At 42.5% G+C, this 16,541-nt stretch overlaps 1 protein-coding gene across 1 annotated transcript in view; it reads right to left on the reverse strand.

Moving 5' to 3' along the window:
• Positions 1–2,180: 2,180 nt before the first annotated feature.
• Positions 2,181–16,541, reverse strand: part of VLDLR (very low density lipoprotein receptor) — a 123,853-nt gene continuing 109,492 nt past the window's right edge. The window contains 19 exon segments of the mRNA XM_009996995.1: positions 2,181–2,824; positions 3,156–3,325; positions 3,439–3,516; positions 3,906–3,995; positions 4,928–5,074; positions 5,373–5,514; positions 5,632–5,771; positions 6,157–6,227; positions 6,229–6,270; positions 6,422–6,646; positions 6,979–7,150; positions 7,533–7,658; positions 7,733–7,852; positions 8,308–8,430; positions 8,516–8,638; positions 8,745–9,116; positions 10,486–10,608; positions 11,448–11,570; positions 12,388–12,507. Of these exon segments, the coding sequence (XP_009995297.1) occupies positions 2,789–2,824; positions 3,156–3,325; positions 3,439–3,516; positions 3,906–3,995; positions 4,928–5,074; positions 5,373–5,514; positions 5,632–5,771; positions 6,157–6,227; positions 6,229–6,270; positions 6,422–6,646; positions 6,979–7,150; positions 7,533–7,658; positions 7,733–7,852; positions 8,308–8,430; positions 8,516–8,638; positions 8,745–9,116; positions 10,486–10,608; positions 11,448–11,570; positions 12,388–12,507 (2,543 nt within the window). The 3' untranslated portion in view covers positions 2,181–2,788.

Below are 16,541 nucleotides of genomic sequence, written 5' to 3' on the forward strand. Positions count from 1 at the left end.
CCAACTCAATCTCTTTCTACTGCCTGATACTCCCCACTCTTCCTCCCCTTTGCTATTTGAAGGTATAGCATTTTTATCTGGCAAAGTGTTAAGTCTCCTATAGACCACAGAAACTACTTGTGTGTTCCAAGGTACTCTTCTGAAAACTTTGTCCAGCACAAAGGACTGAAGCTGGAAAACAATTTCCCAGAGCCCACAGTTTCTGTAAGAATTAACTCAGGTTCACAAAATATATTTAAGCTGCTAGTTCAACTGAATGTTAACTTCAAGAAGAAATGCCTTTTATTGGTCTACTCTGTATGTCATTTGGTATGATACTGGTGACAGAAATGAACTTCAGCAAAAATGTAAAGCTGTTCAGTTTCTGTATGAAGACTAAAAAGGCAGATAATTTTGCCTGAATTTAGCCATGACACACATTTGTAACCAACAAGCTGACTGAGAATTATGTTTTTGTCACATTTCAACACATTCGTAGTATCCTAAGTCAGACATCTAACCAAAGAAGTTGAATTCTATCCAATAATTAATAATCCTTACATACTAACCTGATATGAAAGGCACTTTAGTCCAAGAAGTACTCAGCAAAATAGATACAGTATTCTTGGCCAGAAGCTTTGGAGGTCTCACTACATCCTAACTTTTGCAAGACTTTTAAGCTTACATGCATTCCAGATACTGAAAATTTCTACAAACAGACAAAAGGTTCCAGCAATAGCTGACTAGAAGCTTCAAATCCCTAAAGACTAGTAAGCTTGCTAGGAACAACTTATATTAAATCTGCAGAAACTGGCATCCGTCCTTATCTGTCAAGAAAGGAGTTCACAATGCACAGAAGACCATTAAGAGAGCAGACCCCAGCTGTAACTGCAAGGAGAACAGGCATTACAACCAATCCCAGGAACTAATCCAAGTTCTGACTCCATTTTCATTGTTACTATTTTAGAGACATGATTGATTGAGAACGACTTCACAAGTCAAATGACAGCCAGGAGATTTTTCCATTTTCCAAACTAAGCCTCAGCCTTGAACCTGCATCCTATGAGAAGTAATTTATTCTTTACTGCAAAGGGGGAAGAATTCGCAACAAGGAAGTAACACCTCCTGCTGCAGTAGTTATGGGGTGACAATTCAAGGCCCAGATCCTGCAATGTCAGGGGAGAAACCACAACTTTATCTCAGGAAAATAATTTGTCATTAAAAGAAACTATCAATGGCTAGGGAAGCTGCCATTTACTCAGCTGGACACTAACAAGTAGCTATGCCATAAGGATCCAAAGCTTCTTCTTCCTTTACTCCAGACTTGATCATAGAGCAAAATGCCTGAAGACCACAGAACCTGCAAGTTAACTGAGTCTTAATCCTTCTCTATTGCATGAACGAACTATATATGTACAACAGATAAGGAACATACACAATGCTACTAAAATTAGAACTCAAGTAGTATGGTACAAAGTAATTATGACAAAAATTAATATCACCTTCCCAGACACAGAAGAGTTGTACAATTTATTTTTCTTTCCTACAGTCATCCAAGAGAAAGGTTCCTGCACTTCAAGTCATCAGAATCTTAGAGCCATCACAATTATTTGAGTTCCCACAGGGCAGGGGAAATCAGCTCACTGATGCTCACTGCAGGGGACTTCTGTCATTACACATGTAGCAACAGGGGCTTGTCAGCAGAGACTCCAGGAGCAGGCTGCCATGATTAGCTGCCAAGTTACAGCTCTGCTATTCCATTATACAGGTGGAGGAGCTACCAAGAGCCAACTCACACTGGCACTGCCATGAGGAATAACTGCTAACAGCTGGTGCATAACATCTTTCACAAGGACCTTACACATGCCTGGCAGACAATGCTTTGACCCATCTCCACATAGTACCGCTGCCAATGCAACCTCTTAAGAGCTTGCAATAGTCACTCTTGTTTGTCACTCTTAACTTAGGACTCAAGCTAGACTCCTGTGAAACGACACCCAGTCAGTCCAGTACCCTGCAGAGAATGGAGTCTCAAGCACAAACCTCAGTCACCTGGCAGGTTAGTACTGTCTTAGCAGTTGGGGGCACTGCTAAAATAACTTCATACTCTGGCTGGCAGTAGTCATGTAGCCCACTAAAGCTTTCAATTTAGAAGATACTCTATTTACTTAATTGCTAAACATAATAATAGAGACAAATAGTTTAACTGCTTTTTTATTATTTTTCCCCGTCTCTGCTTTTAAGATCTACAGTGGTTTCTGAAAGAGCATTCATACCTGTATACCTCTAAGAGGTAACAGACAAGATTGTTTCAATAATACATACAAAATTACTTACGTCTATAAATTTTTGGCAATCGTAGCAACCCGTTTTTTCCTATTGCCATTGCCCCAATCATTGAAAAACAGTGTACATTAATTTACATTTGAACTATTTCAAAGTGCTTGATAGTGATTTTTCCAAGAATAATATTTACAAGTGGCCTATACACATATGTACAGGTGTTACAAGTTGTGGCTGGAATATGGCTTTCTATTGAAAGTGCTTTATATTTTGTCAGTGGTGTTACTGACTGACCAACCCAAGGGTTACTGGTAAAATGTAACCACCAAAAGCTGAATTGTGGTGGACAGGTATTTACAGTTTGTTGTTAAGCTGTATAAAATAGCTATTTACATAAGTGTTCCATACATACAGAAAGTATCTTCTTTCTTCCAATAATGGAGGAAGTCCTTCAGCCACAAACCTGGTTACTATCCCCAAAGAGTGTAAAACACAAGTAAATTGCAAGTGATTGTTGATCCAGTGCTCACGCCATATCATCATCTGTGCTCACAACAGATATCTGTACAAAATAAGCACAAGTTAGCTACAATTGTACTAATACAAGATACAAAACAATGCATATCATCACTATGCAGCAGTTTGAAACAGATTAGCTCTGCAGGCTCATGACCACATTCACTCTGATTACTCCATCCCAGATACAGGACAGTAGTTGCCTACAACAGCTTAAACTTTTTAAAAAGACAAGTTCTCAGCCGACTCAGCCCAATGGTCTGGCTACAGCCAGTAGCTTTCAAGAGCAGAGAACTCTCCTAAATTCAAATCAGATATAATTCTGTAGTCTTTATGTCCTCTCTGAGGGCCTCATGCATGTCAATAGATTTACTTACTGCAGGGTAGGTGTGTCCTACTGAACCACTGTGTCTTCCAATATCAATCGTGAGGTCCTCTTCTGTAGTTTTCAGGTAGACAGGATTATCAAAATTCATGCTCTTCATATTCTTGTGCTGCCAGTTACGCCACATGAAGTAACCAGACACCGCAGCCATCACCAACAATACTTTAGGAAAAGAAACATATAGCAAGAATTGAGCAGGGTCAAGCCAAGCTCCTGACTAAGAGCAGCTTGTCCCACCACAATGGGTCACAAAGGCTAATGAATGCTGTACTCACAGACAGGAAGAACAGTCCAAGCTGCTGATGTTCCTCGACCTGCAGCTGCTTCAGATGTTGTACTACTGATGTTGAATCCTGCACAAGAATTTGAAGTAGTGAGCTTGCTTACTGACAGGCTAGCAGACTTTTTAAGATGCAAGCACTTCCCAAGCCCATAAGCTGCTATCATGTATTAGCTTCTCAGTAACACACTGCAATAACAGCCTAACAGGCTTCATCCTGTATTAGTACAAAGCTTTTTTATTGCTTGCCTTGCCTTCTCTGAACACTCTAGATAGTTTCACACTGTCCTAAGTGAGTTAATTCTGTTTATCACATGATCCAGCTGTCGTATTTGTACTACAGACATGACTTGGCCTAGGTTTTTTACTTGCATGCAACAGAAAATACTTTAAGTAGGCAAGTGGGTCAGTTTGCATTTGATTTCTCTAATGTTTAGCAGTGTGAGTTATTTGGACCAGTACCTCCAGGAACTAGTCCAACAGTTGGAGATTTTTCTGTTGTGCAGGTATCTTTAGCCTCAGTGTAAGCCACAGTTGTTCCAGTACCTGAAACTAATTATAGATCAAGAACCCAGTTAATCCTGAAGTTTTGCAATGGCTTAGCTATGAAAGCCATGGTAGTGAATGTTTAGCAGATGGAAGAATGATCATGCAGCTTGTTAGCTTTACTGGAAACACTAACGTGAGTTATTTCACTAGCACACCCTCAGCTGAGGGTTTTTGATAAAATATAACTCCAAGAACAAGGCTAGACAGTTAATCTGGTATAAAATACAGGTATTTAGAGTTATTACAACAATAAGTCACCCCATCCCTCACTAGGTTTTCTGAGCAAGATTTTAGTTCCACAAGTTTACTAGTTAGGTACAGTCTTTGATCCTTACCGCAATCTTTCAGAGCAGCCAACTGAGAAAAGCATCCTTGAATTCAATGCTCTAACTGGACAGCCAGAAACAACATGCAAAATATTAAGTGGTCTTCAAGTTTCTAGTCTCACCTCACTGGGCAAACAAGCCTGCCATATACTCAGTGCTCAGGGTGATAGCAGCAACATGTTTGTTCGGGCCACAAAAGGAGGTCAAAGCAAACTTCCTTGGTCAGCAAGATTAGCCTATCAGGTTTCCAACACTGTATTTATACACTGTACAGTTATACACAGAGTTATATTAGTTCATACCCCGTTTTATGAGAAAGGGGTTCAGTATGTTTTGTGCATGTGCCTGCTGTCTGCGGAAAGCCATGGAGGTACAAGGTCTTGTTGCAAATGATGATGATGCAGAAGCCAAACAAACTTTCAACAGCACCTGTAGACTTTGAAGGCCAGCTTAATGCATGCTAGAAGACCACCTCCTACAAGATTAATTATATCATATTAACTCATGCAAAGCTCTCAGCCTATACTGCTGTATTCGCCTTCAATAGGTTCAGTACTCCTACTCCTTTCCCCCTCCATCCTGGAGAAGAATTCAGTCATGTTACCATACCTGCACATCTCAGACCATCCTCCTGCAAGTAGTATCCAAAAGGACATGCACAAGTGTACTTCGGAGAGTGTTCATTTATCTGAGGAGCAGGCAGGCACAGGTAGCTACAGCCTCCATTTGCCATGTTCTCTTCACACCAGTTCCTGCCTGTTGGTACAACAATTGAGTAGAGTAAGCCTTCATACTCCAGGTGTACAGCATAATTATTTGCTCAATAACTGCTCTATCAGAGATACTTGTCTCTGCAGGTTATCGATTTGTACCTGCTCTGCTTAAGAAAGAACAATTGCAACTAGACCTCCTCTCAACCCCAGGGGGTGTTAGAAGCTTCAAGCACTCTAATTAGCCACCTACACAGGGCAGGGACTCCACTTGCCATGACCCAAAGCAGGGCAAGCTTCTTAAAACTGTACACTAACAGAACTAAAAACTGTGCTATAGTTACCTGATGGCTGAACAAGTTCATGATAGACAATGATGTCCTGTGCATCATTAAGGTTGTTCACTAGGGTAACCAATTCAGATCCAGTAAATTTGTTGGCACCATAGACTGCCTCATTCTCTCCATCAATCCAGTACACACGGTCCTAGAAGACACAGTCATTGCATCCCATTACCTCTGTGTAGCTATCAGCACCGTAACTGCTAGCCACTTACTAGCACAAAGAGCATCTTTGAGAACTACTATAGGTAATAATTCGTACCTCAAATATTGTTAGAGCAAGAGGATGAGGAAGGAACATATGAGACTTCAGCACAATTCTACGGTCCTGGCCATTCAAGTCCACACTTGACAGCATATGTAGTTTAGAATCAAGCCAGTATAGACGGCTTTTTACAAGATCTAGAAAATAATAAAAAAAGCAAAGATATTTATTATCTACATGGATAAAAAACCCAAAGCCTCCTGCAAAATTTGAAACACCCGCAGGTTCAAGAGGAGTTGCAGTCTTGCCTTAGTTTCTTACCATACCAGGATGCAGAAGGCTGCTACAGTGCTGCCTATGTGGCTGACCTGTGCCTCAACTATAACAGAGAGCAGTACAAGAAAAGTTACCATTTCAATTTCTGAGAAGTGCTATCTGTTCCTGTTGCAGTGTCTCCAGGCACACAGGAACTTCCCATTCTCAGAAGCTGAAAATAGTTCTCTGAAGGATGACCTTGGCTTTTGTAGCAAAAAATTGCTAAAGCTCCAGAATACCTCTGGCACAGAGACAAGTTCAACATACCTAGAGCAATTCCATTAGGCCATTGGATTTCTGTTGTCACAAGCTGCTGTCTGTCAAATCCATTCATTCCTTTCAATTTTTGCTGGCTCACCCCAGTCTGACCAGTACATAAAGCTGTGAAGCAGAATTTATGTTGTATGATGCACTATAGTACTGTGTAGTATCACTCTTAATTACGACCATAACAAAGGCTACCTAAGTCATTATCAGGACATGGAGTATCTGGTAGGTCCCCTCTTTTAAGAGAACCAAGACAAATACTCACCCAGAAAGAGGATCTACAGCAATAGAAGCTGGCTCTCTCAGCTCAGAGAGAAACAAAACCTTTCTTTTTTTGCCATCTAGGCTAGCCACTGAAATGGTCTTTGCAGTTGAGTCAGACCAGTAGATGTTCTTATAAACCCAGTCAACAGCAATCCCTGAAGGGCTGTGTATGTTGTCCAGGATTCTGACATGTGTTCCAACTTTATCTCGGGTATCAATAGAGGCACTGTAAGACAAGAATTACTAGCTTTCAATCCCTTTCTCCACAAATACTACCACTTGGTATGCTTCAGCAAATACTGCACAGATTTTAGGCAGACAATGAAGAAGATGAATTTGTGACTTTCCACAGAGTGCCTTTTGTACAATGGTAGCAGCAGTTACTAGGAAGTGCAACAGGCATACACATTGCTAGTTATGGGAACTTGCATGTACTATAATTCACCTTTAGGACATCACGAATATAGTTCTCACCACCAGACCCTAGACAATTATCTTGGGTAAAATGGGGGACAGTTTAGGGGAACACACTTGGGTTCAGAAGCTAGGTCCATTTACCTGAAGATTGCTTTTTGGCTGAAGTCAGCCCAGTAAAGCTTTTGCTCAGCAATATCAGCATCTAAAGCAACAGTGTTTCTTAGCTGCTCTACTAGCTGAATGTATTCTTTCCTCTCAAGACCGATCTTCCTGATATCCCGGCGATTGGTGAAAATTAGACATGGTTCTTTCCCTGTGAACAGAATTTAAGTGTTATCTGTACTTCTTGACATACTGTTCTTTTATGACAAGTTTTAATAGTTATCACATTTAGTATTTGCTGTTCCAACACTTGCTAGTGGACAGAGGTCTTGGCTGTATCATACCTCATTCTTTTTCCCTCCACAACTTGATGCGGAGGGCCCTCGTGTCCAGGGAGCAGACACAAGCAGTCTGTATTAGGCAGCTTTAAGTACTGTATCATGGCATAATTCAAAGAATTATGAGTGTTCAGTTTTGCACAACTTATACTGATAACAGTACAACAACTAATGCCAAAACCACAATAACAAACAGTACATCACTTGTTACCCCATTTTAAAGTACAGGCATAGACGTCTTATGACAATACTCACCCACTGCCTTGCACACCCCAGTAGCAAGATCCATCTGATAGCCACGGCTACATTCACATTTGTAGCCCCCTTTCAGGTTGATACAGATTTGACTACAGATACCAGGGTTCTGGCATTCATCGATATCTGCAAAGACAACACCAATTGTTGTCATCTCCAATACCACCAGGAGGGTTCACGTTAACCTACTTGATACTTGCCTCCACAGGTTCTCCTGTCTATAAGCTCAAACCCAGCTGGACAGTCACATTCATAGCCAATAACGAGATCTCTACAGATATGAGAGCATCCACCATTGTTCACCAGACATTCATTCATGTCTAGAAGAGAAGAATTGGCCACTTTTGAGACAGGACACATACTTAGTCTTAAAGTATTAAGAGTGCTTTAAGAGATACCCATCTCTTTTCTAATTATGCCTGCCATATCTGATAAACCATGCTAGCACTTGAAGACAACACACAAGAGACTCCCCTCAAATTAATTTTTGCTCAGCTATCAGCATGTTACTTGTGTTACAAGGTGGCAGTAGCAAATATTGAGGTTCCTGAAAGTTTCAGAGTTTCTAATGCCTTCAAGTGACTTCTGACCATGGAGAGAAGTCATCCCAATAGCCACTGTGGCTAGGATAAAACTAACCTATTGACTAGGTTTCTCTTGATTGTTTGCCACCAAAGAAGTGCAGATAGACATTCCAGACTGACATCTGAAATCTCTGAAGCTGCATCCAAGTGTGTCTAGTGGCCAGCATTGTGTAATGAGTTTGTTCACTTACTACATTCCTTGAGGGGTTCATCGCTCCAGTCTTTGCAGTCTCTCTGCTGATTACACACTTTATTTATATCTATGCATTCTCCACTTCTGCACTTGAATTTGCCTGGTCCAGAGCACTGAATAACTGAGATAATGAAGATTGTGAGGGCAACTACCAGCTTCAACAGATATTCTGTAAAGACTGTATTCTTTCTTAGTTCCACACTTACCATTGTTACAGCTTGCTTCATCAGTGCCATCCAGACAGTCTCTCACACCATTGCACTGTCTACTCCCATGAATGCAGTTCCCATCTTCACATCTGAACTGGTCTGGTCTGCAGGTCCGGGAAGCTGAGGACATAGCCATTACAGACTTAAATTCCTGAGGTTTGCTGAAGGAAAGAAAACAAACCAGGAGCCAACCAGCACCTCCTAGAGAAGGACCAAGTTAACTTACGGCAGTTAGTTTCATCACTTCCATCCTTGCAGTCAGGATCTCCATCACAGCGCCACTTCTTGTGGATACATTCACCTGAGCCGCATTGCACCTCACTGGCAGAGCACTTCACAGGAGGGGCAGGCTGGCGGCCACATTGCTCTAGAGATTCATCTGAGTGGTCAGGGCAGTCAGCATCATCATCACACACCCAGCTGATGGGGATGCAAGTGGAGCTCTTGCACTGAAACTCATGAACTCCACAGGTAGGAGGTGCACACTCCAGCTCATCACTGCCATCGCTGCAGTCATCTTGACCATTGCAGACAAAACTCTTGGAAATACACTGCCCACTGCTGCATGTGAACTCTGCTGGACTACAAGTCACATTGCCTGGAATAACAGAGGTAAGACATATTTGCAGATTACCACAAGAAAGCAGAGTTTTTCTTGAAGTCGTTTTGCTTTGCAGGCTCTTCATCAGCTGTTACCCGAAAGAAGATCAGCATCCTGTATAAGGCTTTAGGAGAACCTAACTGACCACCTACAGGAAACCAGAGCCTGACAAAGTTGCCTTTGAATGTTGCAAGTAAGAGGCATCAGTTTTGAGCTACTGAGCTATTGAAAATAACCTCCTTCTGAAGTAGCTAGGCTGTTCTGCTTCAGAGTGCAAGCCTTTTGGAAAACAGGCTCAAACCCTGTGAATCAGAGACAGAAGGTAAGAGAACTGCTAACTCTAGAGTACAGATGAAGATTAAGGCAGCCAGATGGTCAGTAGGCACTGTAGTTTGAGACTGAAGTGTTTTATGCTGGCCCCCAGGACAGTAGTGGCCCATTTGCCTGGACCACAGGGGACAACAGATCAAGACCTTGCACGAGTTGATCCTGTGATATTAAGCACACCCACACAATTTACGCCAGTACAAATTATGGTGTTTTAATAGCAGTGTAACTAGCAGCTCAGTATGCCTAGGCAGATAGTTTTATCAGCTTCATTAGAAATGTTGTCTGTAGATTTACTTGTCAGATTAAAGCATTGGCTTACTGAGTAAGGCAGCAACTCCACAGATACATATCAGAAATCAGGAATTCTGTCTCATTAGCCCATTCAAGTAAGGTGGCTCCAACAGAAGCCAGCTCTGTGCCTTTGGTTACTAGAAATTTGTCTCAGAACTCCTCAGACAACTCATGTATTCCCAAGCTCATTAGAACAAACCAGGTATGTTGCATTCTAATGCCGGCAGCAGCAGCTTCACTTGCGTACTGGACTGAAGTTGACGCCCACCAACCCCTGAAACCTATCTTCCCTAGTCTGCACTTTCACACAAGAGCATAGAATACTCCAGGAGAGGGCTGTAAAGTAGATCAGCTGTGCCTTTGGCCACAAGTCACTAATACATTTTTAGAAAACCATTTGTTACTGTGAGCAGCAATTAAGAGTTACCTGTTGAGAAACTCTGCAGAGAACAAGTTCTGATGTTTTGAACGACATCTGACTTGGCCCATGGCTATTGCCAAAATTAGCCAGAGATCAAACACAGATGTAGAATAGCTTATATTGCTGTAGCTCTTAACACAGCAGGATAGAGAAGTGTTAGAACAAGTCCGCTTTGTTAAGCGGGCTGCAATACAAGAGGAATGCAGGATTAAGGAGATGTTGATATTAGAAGAAATTTATCTTCCTGGGTATACTGCCCAGCTAGCTTCTTTCCAGACAAGTCAATTTCAAATAGAGTTATGCAGCCACCATTTCTTCCCTTACCACAATTCTCTTCATCTTCTCCACTGTCACAGTCTTTTTCACCATCACATTTCCAGGACACTGGGATACACTGGGTTGACTGAGGACCACAGCTGACTTCATTTACTCGGCATGTTCTCATATCTATTGAAAAAAGTTTAAGTTCAATTTAAGAGTTCTGAAATTTAAGAGCTACTGATCTTGGGTTTTAGCAGTTGTCCTGAAAGTTGAGACTGAAAGGCTTCAGCTCTGGGCAAAGTTGCAGTAAAATAAATGCCAGCATCCACCTAAGCTCCTGACTTCATCATGGAAGAGATTACACTAGTTTGTAGTGTTGAGTAAAAAAGATGCTTCCAGCTCCTAATTTTAAGAATATCTTTGTAAAGGTAGTTTTGTGATTGCACACCAGTTACACTGCAGTAATGCCAAAGTGCAGTAGGACTTAGGGCTAAAGTAGTGTGGATCCTATTGATACAGAGAAATGAAGTTTTACAGATCTGTGTTTGTTGATTAGTAACCACACTGGAGACTGGGATTGCTAACTGCAAGACATGACAGTCAGACCTCTGCACTTCTGCTTCCCATTCCGCGACACGTAGCCAGCCACTCAGCTTTTACACTAGCTCTGGTAATCTTGCAAAGTAGTTGTCTTGGAGGACAGTGATCACTTGGTGAGCAAGCAACAGTAACAGTCAGGCCTGCCATGTTGAGCTCGCTGCTTCTGACTGCAAGTAAAAACTTGTACTTGCGATCTGTTACCAGGTACAAGCGCAGAGTCTCTTTTCAGTCCTGCATCTGTTTAAGGAGTAAAAAGTCTTGCCAAGACCCTGATGTGGCCAAAGCCAAGCTAACACTTAGGAACATCCCTTCCAAGTCAAGAATTTCATCCTTCCTTTAGGAGAAAAACTGGGCTGTGAACAGGGAAGAAGTCAAAACAGTGCTCCCCACAGGCTTGCCTGCATGGACAAGCCAGGATCACTTACGGCACAGCTCAGCACTCTCGTCAGACCCATCCTCACAGTCCGGATCCCCATCACACTGCCATCTGTTAGGCACACACTGACCACTGAGGCACACAAAATCAGATTCAGCACATGTTTTCTTCACTACAAGAGAGAATAGAGACCAGAGCTTAACTTGTTTCTTGCAGCTAGAGATAACCTCCCTTGCTCTAGGAAAATGATGCAATATCCACAGTTCTTAGATGTCTGGTGCCATCCTCTACCACAGTGCTGTTTAACATTACCTAGGGAGCTATACTGTGCACAGAGAAACATTTCTCTTCCTGTAAGCAGGCACTGAAGGACTCCTATTGTTAAGGAAGAGTATGCTGCTAAAATAGTTGCTGCTTTGAACACACTTGAGCTAAGGTACAGTCAATTTATATTAATATTATAATTTTGAACTTCGAATTTATTATTGAGGCATTTGATTTGTCATTACTGACGCATGGTACTATATAACTCTAAAGTAACAGTTTGTCTGCTTAAGCAGACTGGCAATTCAACCTCTCCAGTGTTGGGTATTGAGTCCATTTTGCCTTGTCTAAATACATCTAGTCATCTGTCTTGGCATCTGCCTGCTTAGAGCAAGAGTTAGCAGTCAAAGCTAGACTTATCATTTATAGGAGACACAGTAGAATCACTCTCACATGCAAAACAGGGCATTTAACCATGCAATAGCCAACAGCTAAGTACCAATAGTCACCAATTCCAGGAGACTTTCATAGTACTCAGAAAAATTAAACTGCCTCACAGGGATGCCAGGCATCAAGACAAGCCCCCAGCTGTTCTAGGGAATTTGTCCTCTACACTCTATTCTGACTGTCAGAAGTGCTGGACAGGATAAGCATCTCTACAACTATCCACTTGTAAGTCTCCACTGCCAACTAGCAAGTACAACTACAGAGGAATTATTACTTACCACAAGCACTTTCATCACTGCCATCTGAACAGTCTTCATCACCATCACATTTCCAGACCAAAGGAATACAACGTCCATTGCTACAGGGGAATTGGGATTCTTCACACTTTGCTCTCACACCTTTAAGGAAAAAAAGGAACCTAAGTCCCAATACTGCTAAGCAATACTTTCTACCTTTCACCCACTACTGATCAAAAAGTTACTGAGCTTAAAAAACTGCATAACATCAGCATGAAACGAAGATTGGGTGCCAAATCTTTATAGTTACCTTATTAAATAATGAAAACAGACCCAGAAGCTTTCCTTCACAGTACAAGTGCAGAGCTTAAGCACTATGACAGTCCACCTGCCAAACAGCACATCAGCCTCACTGCTCTTCTTACTAAGTTTTCCTTTTCAAGACAGGGTCAAGTTTGCAAGGCAGGGGGATGCATACACACAATGACTTGTGCAGTCTAGCCCCTAGAGTTGCAGTCCCAAAACTCTAAAAAACTTTAAGCAAACTGGATGTCTGTAGAGATATCTTAGATATGGGCTCTGTAATTGAACAAGTTTCTATGATTTAAGTTACTCTTCAAACAAGGGCACCCAGAGACATCTCCTAGTATTAAAAAAGTAAGCTGTTTCTTCTCTAGATCTTGCTTATTCAGGCTAGATCAAGTGTGATGCTAGGAAAGCAAGATAATTTACCACTTGCTTCTGGAATCAGGCTCGTTGTCTTCCAATTCATAAGTGTCTTGATTTCTTAGCATTCTTGAGTAAGGTACAGCTTTCTGCATGATGCTTAGAGTGCATTTTCCAGGGTATCTTTAGCTGTAAAACTGTAAGACCTTGACCCTCAAGGGAACCTGCTTTGTGTTTTGATGTCATGTTGTAACTGTCACTAAGAGCAACATCCTGCTTCTTCAGCAGCTATGTCAGAGCTGTTCTAGGTAATGCACGCAGGCAAGTGCCTAAGCTCATGCATTAGTATTGGCTGCAAATGCCCACAGCATGATGCAAGACTCCTGCTCTTCTTTGGCTTATTGCATCATTTAGTGGAGGTGCTTTGCTTTGGCATTCCAGGGCTCACAACGGGCATCAAATTGTAGCAGAACATTACTTGTTATTCTCTATCTTCTCTGTCTGGCATGCAAAATGCAAAACAGTTTCCAAGTGGAAGGAACCTATTCAGCCATTTCACATTATATTGACCAGCCATCAGGCACTATGCAACGGCAAATCCTGGACAGAATATAAGGACAACACAGGCAGTTTTACAATTTTACCTGCTGAGTGTCTCATGCAAATTCATGGTAGAAGTAAAGGATTTGAAACAGCAGGTTATTGAGCTCTGCTAATGTTTTAGCAGTCTTACTGGTTGGCCAAAACACTGACTCACTTGCCAGACAGAGTAATGCCATGACAACTTGTTTCACAGGAATGGTGCTCAAAGAGTGCCAAAAAACTGATCAGCTCTTGTGCTTTGTATTTCCACCCCTCCTTTCCTTTTCAGGGTAGGAGTTACACCAGCATGCACTTCCTAATAGCATGTTTTTGCAAAGCTATTACTATTTGGTCAAGAGCTGTCAAACAAGTAGCCTACTTTATAATAGAAAGTACACCCCAGCCAGCTTTGAGGGAGTGCAAAGCCACAGTAACCTCTAATAGTAGCCTTCTGCTTGCAAGGCTTTTCACATGGCATTCCAGTTATTACTGTACCACCACCTAAAATATGCAACTGACTCCTGCTAGTTTTGAGACTTTCTTATCCAGGCTTGCAGAGTGAGAACAGTCAGCCTTTCCCAAAATAGCATGCTAGAGATATTAGACCAAGTCTGCCACTCAGTATCCCAAAATAACTCTACAGACCTTAGTTACTCTACTTCAAGCTAGAATAACCAGAAAAGGCTTGCTAAGGCTGCCTAGTACACTGTAACTTACAAACATAACATCATTTTAACCAAATGGCACTGGCGAGCTGCGCACAAGGCTAAATGAAACAGCAACTGAGCTCAGCATTAACAGCTCAAAACTCAAAATTATAACCCTTAAACCAAGTCAAGAGGATATAATCAGTTCTGCAGCTCAGAGCAAGTGAAGTGTCAGAGCAACTGCTTGTGCAAGACCACAAGCAAGAAATTACAGCACCTAACACACACACACAGATGCAGAAAGGTAAAAGTTTAACCAGGCACTTAATGATCAGCACCAACTAGCCACTAATTCAAAGCTTCTTCATGTGCTACTCGTACAGCAGAAGCATCTTCACACATTTCTCCTCCCTGAAAAAAAAATGCAGAGAACTTCACAGCCTGTGACTGCTAAGACATCCTTTTACTGTTCCCCAGGTAACTACTTACTAGTAGGTGGCTCATAAACACTGATGTACACAGGTTGAATGAGCAGTTACAATGACTACCCACGTTAAACTAGCTTTCTCCATGCCTCTGCTGTCACTGTCTCAGACCCTTAAGCAAGTCATCAGATTACTCGACTGGGCAGCCTCAAACATGTGACACTTGTGTGCTTTCATGTGACACCAAGTCCCAGAAAAGACTGCAACAGTGATTGGGAAACCCTGTGAGAGGTCCTGGAGGAACTAGCTTAGACTCACTCCCGACCCTGGCATCTGCAACTACTAGTAGGAGAGCTGGGGGGGCTGCTAACTCAAATTACATCAAGACTCAGGCCAACTTGGTGGATTACAGTTGCTGTCTACTGAAGCTCTCTTAGGATTTCTGACTACAGTGCACTAGCAGCTTCAGCACCAGCCAGCTTGGTTCTTCATACTACAGTTGTAAGCTAGAATAACCAGAAAAGGCTTGCTAAGGCTGCCTAGTACACTGTAACTTACAAACATAACATCATTTTAACCAAATGGCACTGGCGAGCTGCGCACAAGGCTAAATGAAACAGCAACTGAGCTCAGCATTAACAGCTCAAAACTCAAAATTATAACCCTTAAACCAAGTCAAGAGGATATAATCAGTTCTGCAGCTCAGAGCAAGTGAAGTGTCAGAGCAACTGCTTGTGCAAGACCACAAGCAAGAAATTACAGCACCTAACACACACACACAGATGCAGAAAGGTAAAAGTTTAACCAGGCACTTAATGATCAGCACCAACTAGCCACTAATTCAAAGCTTCTTCATGTGCTACTCGTACAGCAGAAGCATCTTCACACATTTCTCCTCCCTGAAAAAAAAATGCAGAGAACTTCACAGCCTGTGACTGCTAAGACATCCTTTTACTGTTCCCCAGGTAACTACTTACTAGTAGGTGGCTCATAAACACTGATGTACACAGGTTGAATGAGCAGTTACAATGACTACCCACGTTAAACTAGCTTTCTCCATGCCTCTGCTGTCACTGTCTCAGACCCTTAAGCAAGTCATCAGATTACTCGACTGGGCAGCCTCAAACATGTGACACTTGTGTGCTTTCATGTGACACCAAGTCCCAGAAAAGACTGCAACAGTGATTGGGAAACCCTGTGAGAGGTCCTGGAGGAACTAGCTTAGACTCACTCCCGACCCTGGCATCTGCAACTACTAGTAGGAGAGCTGGGGGGGCTGCTAACTCAAATTACATCAAGACTCAGGCCAACTTGGTGGATTACAGTTGCTGTCTACTGAAGCTCTCTTAGGATTTCTGACTACAGTGCACTAGCAGCTTCAGCACCAGCCAGCTTGGTTCTTCATACTACAGTTGTTTAATCATGTCTATTACAGACACGACATGGGAGCACCCCACGTGACTGCAAGTTGCAGAGTTACTAGGCAGGCAGTTCCCCTCTTGCCCCGGTACAAGGACTGGATGCAACCCCCTTGCTAGGCTCTACCTGACAGACCCAGTGTCAACTTCCACACACAGGCAGGACTACAAGGTCCAACTAAAAGCACACCCGACTAACACAGCCGAGATCTGACACCTAGGCCTACTTTTGGGCACTAGGCAGGAGATTAAGAGCCATAGAGCAACATAGGCATCAACTGCCCACCTCCCACCTAGAAGAGGAGCCTGGACTTCAGCCGCCGAAGGCAGAAAGGAGTCAGCCGATTACTACCTACACGCAAGAAGAGAACATTCGGAACGGACCATCCACCTGGCTTACCGCGCAGGTGTGCGCCAGAGCCGGCCGCTGGGAGGCAACCTCGGCGCCGGCAGCTCCC

The sequence above is a fragment of the Chaetura pelagica genome, unplaced genomic scaffold (assembly GCF_000747805.2).
Source record: "Chaetura pelagica isolate M959 unplaced genomic scaffold, ChaPel_1.0 scaffold614, whole genome shotgun sequence".
NCBI classification, from domain to species: Eukaryota; Metazoa; Chordata; class Aves; order Apodiformes; family Apodidae; genus Chaetura; species Chaetura pelagica.